This window comes from Primulina eburnea, chromosome 13, assembly GCF_022965805.1.
Source record: "Primulina eburnea isolate SZY01 chromosome 13, ASM2296580v1, whole genome shotgun sequence".
NCBI lineage: Eukaryota > Viridiplantae > Streptophyta > Magnoliopsida > Lamiales > Gesneriaceae > Primulina > Primulina eburnea.
In genome coordinates, this window is record NC_133113.1 from 4,919,510 (window position 1) to 4,928,346 (window position 8,837).

An 8,837-nucleotide genomic window follows, 5' to 3' on the forward strand; every position below is an offset into this window, starting at 1 on the left:
TGTTTGAAATGAATTTTCAAAACAATCAAACTCCGAATGCTTTTCATTTATTCAACCTTTTTATGAGCTTCGTAGCAAGAAATGATAAAATATTCATTTGAAAACAAACTCTTCCCCAACTAACAAAGAGATATTGGCAGATCCAAAAGGTTTATCAATCCAGGATGCACCTTGTTAGATTTTACAATTTTCTTGTAACATATTCACCGTCGAGAATAACTATCAATCGAACCCGATTATCGCGATTGCGCAAGATACCTTTTTTTAGCTTCTAGGGTTTCTTTCTCTCCGGACCTCTGGAAAAACATGAAAAAATGTTTACTCTTTTGTGCAACTCATTGATGTAAAAGAGGCAGTGAGGACTGATCCAGTACTGATAAAATACACTTCTTCTGCGGTATATTCCCCAAAGAGCTCTATTTCAACAAAAAAGAGTTACAAGTTAAAATACAAAAAAAAAAAATTGTGGGAAAAATACATCATGTTCTTGATGATTCCTGGCGCCGTAGGGGAATGCCTTCTCTACCAAAACCATCCTCATCGTCAGCGTATCTAGGAAGTTTCATGCTCATAGATAAAGAACCTACAACAAGATATGGATCAGAAAACCACGAACAAGTGCTTACAGTGGAGTATGTTTGGATAAGAAGTAGCAAAAACTCCTGCTTTATAAACTAGATAGTTTAGATCGAGCGCTTCCATAAGCAAGTTCGCCAATTATATGCTCGTTGACCAGAATTGTGTTCCAAAAGTTTTGCATAGATTTCATCAACTCTGAGCTACAACTTAGAATATTAAATAATGTATACCGTCAGCCATGTCTTTCGTTTTGTGAAGAAGAAAGGTTCCGGAAAGAATAGTCACAAAGCCACACATTTCTGTAACAATCTGGGTTAGATTCTGCCTGTCCCAGTCCTGTTCATGGTAAACAAAACCTTGTCAATCATAATATCACGAATTTTCATTACATCACTGGCGTTTTATTGCCCATTTGAGTATAACTGTCTAAAATGAATTATTCACGGGAAAGCACAAAAGATCCAGCAAGATCTTTTTTAACTATATTGTGTTCTACAATTTGCCCAGAACAAAAATAATGGAGTGTGCAGATTGAAATGGTAGGTAACCAATGATGCCAATAATTCATAATAAACTACATGGACTTCACATATTTCCTCAAATAGCTTATATATTTATGTTCCATCAATTTTCAGAAATATTTATAAAACCAAGCACCTGTGACAGAATGGTGCAAATCTAAGTTTTCAAGCCATGTAGTTTAAGCACCTCATCTTGATCACAGTAACATACAAACAGCCATAAGGGATAGTAGGAGAAATATCCACTCCTTATCTGGCCGAAAAACATGATTGTGTGCATGGTATTCACGTTTCCTCGTTACATGCCCTCGAGTATATGGTTCCCCCCAACAATATAACTTTTTTAACTGAGATTGGATATTGTGAACAACGATGGCAGTTTTACATTTGTTTATTATGAAACCATTATATGACCAAAATAACATTCTTAATATTAATTAATCCATTGAGATGAATAATTAATTACCTTGAACATGATCACACTTGCCAATATAGTTAAGGATGTGAACGTGACGTAGTAAATAGGTGAAACTACAGCAGTGTTGAATGTGTCAAGAGCCTGCATTTAGATTTACAATAGATTAGAAAATTGAAAGTTTATACAGGGACGTCATCCAAAAGTACCTCTTGCAATACCACAGGAGAAAATCTATGGCATTAGAGGAAAAAAAACCGCCAGTATTAGATATGTACATGGTATGTCAATAGAAATAAAGTTAGAAAAATTTGAGAATTCTATCTTTGTTCAAGTAGTCAGACAAACAGACTCCCAACAGAATGAAAAACCAAACAAAAGTTGATGGCTAAATCAATACAACTGGCATGAACGGATAACCGATAAAGTCCTATCTTCTGAGATAGCCATGCCTAAGGACGAACCCGCATGGTAGTAATGGTGTTGCTATCTGCTTTAAAACATAACAGACACGTCAACACAGTAATAAATAAATAACTGATACTATTTTACCTTATTTAAGTAATTCATTTGAGTAACCACACAAGTACCAACAATTATAGCAAAAGCCCACGTCTGGGGATATATTAGCTGATTCATTCCTGACAATGTCAACTTCAAAGCAATTCCTAGTGCTTTTACGCTCATTACCTGCAAAGTCAGTGTTCACAGTATTAGTATTTACAGAAACTACACAAACAAAAGCTTTTCTAAATTTCTTATTTCTTGATTTGACTGAACGAAAAGACAGATAACTTGAGAAGGAACGAATTATCCTATAAGAAATACCTACCGACAAGGAGCCAACTAGTGAACAAACACCAATGTAAAACATTATATGTGTCTGTCCATATTCTGGGATATAATGAAATACAAGTACGAGGACAATTGCCATCACCAGAGATGCATAGAAGAGAAAAGCTGCACGACAGATGTAACATTTATGCTCAGTAGGGAACATGGCATAAAAAAGATAGAGAAGAGTGCCACTGTATGATCAACCAAGTAATAAAGAAAGCCGAAATGTGAAGTTACCTGGCTCAGTGGCAAGGTCCCAGACTTCTTTCACAGATTCAATCTCACGTTCTCGTGGAGCATGCAAGACAATAGTCGTGGAGCCCACAACACACAGAACACAGCCAAGAATACCAAAAATGTGTAACCTCTCCCGCAAAATAATGTGCGCAAGTACAGCACTGCAATATACTCACACGAATCAACGATCAAACAAGGCATTGTAACAAAGTCAACTAATGTCTCTGTAACGATATCATGCCTGATAATAATGCTGAGAGCTCCAAGAGGGGTCACTAGAATTGCTGGTGCAAATGCATAAGCCGCAAAATTTGCGATTTCTCCAACAATCACTGCCCAACCAAAAATAAACAAAAAGAATTCTCAGTTTTAGAAATATAACAGGCTGACAATACTGCTTAAATTCAAAATGTTTTTCTATGTTGATTTTATTTTATAAAGGTATAAACAAAAAAGAATGGTAACAAAAAATAATTGATTAAATTAGGAGAAGGAAGGGTACAATAAGAAACAGAAATGAGCGTGACAAGGGAACATTTCGATATCATAATTACCCTAGAACAGTTAATAATGCGTAAGTCGATGGAATATTGTATTTGAGGGGTTGGCTTTCCACTCAAATGTGAACAAGTATATCAGGTTATTTAACAACTGTCTGCTTAATGTCACTAGGTTCCAGTGGTTGAAATCCAGTCGTTCTCTCAACTTTTATATGGCTTTCACCAAGTAGAGAAATTTTTATGTTTCCTCTTCACCGCCTTTCACAGAGACTGGCTCAGTTGAAAACATCTCACTGATACACTGGTTCCAGTCAGTACAGTTTTTATACTAGCATTAAGCTCTTTTATGGTATCTTACTCCCCCAAGCCCCTCGCCACAGGAATAAAGAAGTATTCGAAACCACCACCAAAAAGGACTTAATGGAGGATTGAAACCAATAACTTCCGGCCACGCAAAGGTGACAATCTATGTGACAACATTCACAAAACACAACGTCATTACTTCAGCCACTTCCAACTTCAAATTGCTCTCATATATAAGTGATCAAATTCTCTTTCAGGCCACATATCAACATTGAAACTAGCAAGGCTGTAAACTCTTATCATAATATGTCAAAAAACCCAATATATCAAGGGCATGATTGATATGAATTAATGGAATAAAACATGAACAGAATCAATCTTGGAATGGAATGGAGGCTGTAAACTCTTATCATAATATGTCAAAAACCCCAATATATCAAGGGCATGATTGATATGAATTAATGGAATAAGACATGAACAGAATCAATCTTGGAATGGAATGGAGATGAGATATGAATGAAATTATAGTTATATTTTATTACAATGATTGTACTAAAAGAAATTAATGAATTATATTTAATAATCAAATGTTTTTTAATTAAAACTTTGCTCAAGAAATATTCTTGTTATTGTTATTATTATTATTGTTAAAATAATAATAATAATAATTATTGATGCTCTATTAATTATTTTAAAAAACGTTATCACATAACTATATTATTATTTTAGTTGATAACATAACTATCATTTAATAAAATATTATGGTGATTATTAACAAATAAATATTTATTTTATGTTTTTATTTTTATTATATGTTTATATATTAATATTATTATCATGATTATTTACTTATGATTTTATATATTTTAGTTATTAATATTAACACATTATTAAATTATCTATCATTTTATTTTTTATTATTAATATATGTATATATTATTTTATTATTGTTTATACAATTTTTATTTATTATTATAAAATGTTTTATTTATTATTATAATTATTATAAAAATAAAAGTACGTAAAATAATAATGAAAATATATATTATTTATTATTATTGTTATCATTATGATGAATATATAGATTTAAATTAGTTAAACTAGATAAGGTAAAATATGTAAAAATTGAGAGTGAAAATGATCATTCTCATCTAAAATGGATAGAATGACCATTCACATGAACACAAGAATAGTCATTCCCTTTGGACTGAGTATTTTCATTTCAATGTCTTACCAAGCATAGATATATAGAATGGGATCCTACCAAGCACGGCCCAAGAGTTTTACCATAAACGTGATTCCTCTCCATAAACCAACACACATGAAAGGCACTGATTCTCATTCATTTAATCACTAATGAAATGATATCATCCAAAATTTATCAAGTTGTTAACATGATAAAACTATCATATGCCAATGACAAATCTTGCTTCTCCATACCATTCATTTCATGCTGAAAACTGATAAAAAAAAAGGTTTCAAGCTCCGAACTGTACCAACAAATGGAGCTTCAGGATACAACCCTAGTCATGACCAACATTCAACAAATTCCAGGGCTACGCACCCCAAATCTTGACAGCCATCCCTTGAGAATGACCATTAACAAAGGCAATTTGAGAAAGAAGGTCCTACGGAGATACATGTTGTACACACATTGACATGTTGGCTTTAATACAAGCCATTAGAATAAGAGATACAACATTCATTCATTCTTCTGGTCATTCTAATTGTTTAAATGTCTCAAGAAAAGCAATCAACTTTTAAACTTAGATAAGAATAACCATTAACCCCACCAATATGAGCTCGGTATTTCCATGCCAGTATCAACACATCATCACTAATAAAATATGTATGGTGAGAGATACACTGGGAGAAGATCAAACAAGTCCTTGGGTCCCCAAACTATAGAGACACCAATGTTAAATTCGGTAGCTCAACTACTGATATCATAAAGCCAAAAAGTGTCAGCATAAAATGAGAACAATTATCTCCATCACAATCACTCATTGAATACAGTAAAGAATATAATCTTTAGATGTCCAGTGGGGTTAATCATTTCTTTTAACAAGCACAACATATATCAGTATTAACAATCTCATCCACATACTGATGAATAAAGGCATGATGATTTGATGCAGTTGATCAAACAAGGATAAATATCTAGTTTTTCTTGATATATATGCAGGAGCAACTAAACAAACTTCGTAAGTTGATTCCATGCTAAAAAAGAAAAAAAATATTAGTTTCTTTTTCGGATTACCATGAGTGCTACATGTAAAATGATGTTGTTCAGTTGAAATATACTTGTCATAAACTATCTCCAACTTAATCGAGAAACAAATAGAATAGACGTACTTGTTATCATGCCTGTCCACCATAGTGGCTCATATAGATATGAATAACCTCCAACTCCTGCAGAAAACAAATATTATGAGAAAAATTTAAACAGAGATTCAAGGAGAAAAAATTTGACCAAAAAGCAAATATCTCAGGCAACAAAAGGTAGGATGACATGCATATTAATTATAAAAGAAATTACAAGCAATGTGAAAAAAACACTTGGCTATACGAAAGATGTGTTATCACTACAATAGTGGCTAACACAAACTACTATTGGGAAATAACAGCAATCCTCTGCAATCATACGGATTGGGAAATAACAGCAATCCTATGCAATCATTAGTATGTCCACATTATTGCTGTAATCTTTTCCAAAACTTAACAGCAGTACGATACTGCGGTTTTTTTTATTATCTCCAGTAAACAGAAAAGACAATTCAACAAATGAACCATTGCTGCATTTGTCTTAGTGCAACCTTTTGATATGCTTCTGAATACGCAGAAAGTTGACAACATATTAATCTATAACAGTAAGTTACCCACAGCAACTCCGCTCATTTTTTTACCTACTGTTGATATGAAAATGGAAGCTGCAATATCTACAATGTTAAAGACTCTCATAATTATCTCCTTAAGGAAGCAGTTAGAAAACTGTTTCATGATGCTGGTCTATGAATGGTGGTTTCATCCAATAATTTTTGTGACAAGTCAACACACGCCATAACAAAAAACCAATGTTGCTTCTACAAAGGTTGCTCTTGGTTTAGGTGATGGAATTAGTAATAATAAATTATACTATGATTATTAAATTGCTTGACTCCCTGAATGTTCATCTCACGGAACTTATCAGGATGACAGGCACCAAATAGGAGACATTGTATGAGCATTGCACGACAAATAAAGCTAAATTAAACTCAAGTCTAAGACAATCAAATGCTGTCTCATCTTCAAGTATATCAGCAATTTCTAGCATCCAAAACACATATAGCATACTTCACTCCCCCAACAAAATCAGTTCACCCATAAAACTACTTCAGTAAATTATATTGAGTGTTAATGAAGGTTTCAACGAGTAAGGAAGTTGCAAAAAATAACAATCAGATTCAAACTTCATCGCCGCTAATCAAGACAATCTATTAAAGACACCAACACTAAATCCAAGAACTCAAACTACAAAACCATGGCTTCTAGTTCTTAAAAAAAAATTCTGCCTGGTCTTCCTAAAACTGCTTCAATAAAGAGCTAATTAGCAATCTGACAATGCTTAACACCCTCGAATTGGGCAAACAAAAACGCGAAACTAAAGGTTTTGGGTTAGCCGGTTGATGCCCACAGATCTTTCCATGTCAGGTAACATAGCCAATACAGGACTTCAAGGAAGTCAAACTCGATACAGGACACGTCTAACTGGGATTGATCTGAGTAGCAATTTCAAATTTGTTCATCATGCAAACAAAATCACGATCAAGAAGATACTACCAAAAGTACAATCTAGCAAAAATAGCAGCACTTGCAACACTTCCAAATCCAAAAAACACTTGAAACATCTCCAGACAAAATTCAAAACGCCTCCACTTGCTCAATTTTCAACATTTCCGAAATTGAAGCGAGAATAAATTAAGTAAACAGTTACAGATAAAGTGCCAATAAAAATTACCAGCCCTGACGCCGGAAGCACCTGCTTTCTTTAGTCCCTTTTTCTTAACAATGAAGCTCGCCCCAATGAAGAAGCTGGAAGACAAACCTAAAACTAGCCCTTTTATATTATCAGATGACATCCCCTTATACGAATCTGCAGCCGCAGCCGCAGCCGCCGAACTCATATCCGAAGCTGCCATCTTTACTATATACAGTAAAGCACAAAAAACCCAGAAGACCAATCTATCGCAAACCCATCGTAAACCACTTGAACAACAAAAATTTGCACCAAACAAATGGGTTCTCTATTTTCCACCAAATTTTCGGGTTAACTCCAACTCCAACTCCAACTCCACCCCAGTAAACTACACTGAGAGAGGATCCTGAAGTGAGATTCGCACAAAAGAATTCAATTGAAATGGGATTCCCTCTGATGTTTTAAGGAAAGATTTGTCGCTGTCGGCGATGGACAGAAGCGAAAGATTTATAAAATGGCTGGCTGGCAGTGACGAAAGCACAGCTGTGAAATGGGAATTTCGCATATAATTTTGTGGATCGGAAGAGTAATTGGCAGTAAATAGTTTTTACCAAGCTGAGACTATCCTCCACTGGGGTTCTTGGTGGATAGATTGGCAACAACCCAAAGCCACTCGCAGACCCCGACAAGTAAAATCCGTGTGATTGCGTTTCTGGTAACAATTCGTCAACTGGGAATCATATATATACACGAAAAGTGTTCAATCAGGGATACGAGGAATCAAGATCGTGTTGCTCATGTCTTCACATTGGATTGGGAAATTACTTCGAATTTTGATTTTGTTACATCGATCTTTTTTGCACCTACAGTATAATTATATTTCCTTTCGAGAACTAGTCATATTGCTTGTCGTTGCTATTTTATAAAAGCTGATTGGTCTTAAAAAATTTATTTGGATATATAAGGTGACGGTTTTATAAATCTATTTTTATTTATGTAATACATGTCAAATGAATTCATATTTAAATTGAAAATTAATATTTTTAATATAAATCGTCATATTTTTTAATAATAGAGTTGAAAATTAGTATAATAAAATTGACTTTTAAAATAATCAAATATGAGTTTTTGTGTTGAAATATAAAATTATGTCATATGCAACACTTGTGCTTTGTTCCGAGTTGATACAATTCATTCCATCATTATGTCCATCGCTCCAAAGATTAAAAAAAAAAGAATGAGTCTCATGTAAGACCGTCTCACGGATCTTAATCTGTGAGACGGGTCAACCCTACCGATTATTCATAATAAAAAATAATATTATTAGCATAAATAGTAATACTTTTTCATGGATGACCTAAATAAGTTATCCGTCTCACAAATATGACCCGTGAGACCGTCTCACACAAGTTTTTACCTAAAAAAGATAAAAATATGCTAAAATGAACTTCTTGATCTAGAATTAGATTTTGATGACTTATAGAATAAAA

The 8,837-nt window shown here is 33.7% G+C and overlaps 1 protein-coding gene across 1 annotated transcript; it reads right to left on the reverse strand.

Moving 5' to 3' along the window:
- Positions 1 to 400: 400 nt before the first annotated feature.
- Positions 401 to 8,205, reverse strand: LOC140808891 (probable magnesium transporter NIPA4). Its single transcript, XM_073166230.1, has 9 exons — positions 7,390 to 8,205; positions 5,748 to 5,804; positions 2,831 to 2,921; positions 2,590 to 2,750; positions 2,348 to 2,475; positions 2,068 to 2,205; positions 1,567 to 1,659; positions 810 to 915; positions 401 to 583 (listed from the first exon to the last, which is right to left on the reverse strand). Exons 1-9 carry the CDS (start codon positions 7,568 to 7,570, stop codon positions 480 to 482), a joined length of 1,059 nt encoding a protein of 352 aa, XP_073022331.1. The 5' UTR covers positions 7,571 to 8,205; the 3' UTR covers positions 401 to 479.
- Between the last annotated feature and the right edge of the window lie 632 nt (positions 8,206 to 8,837).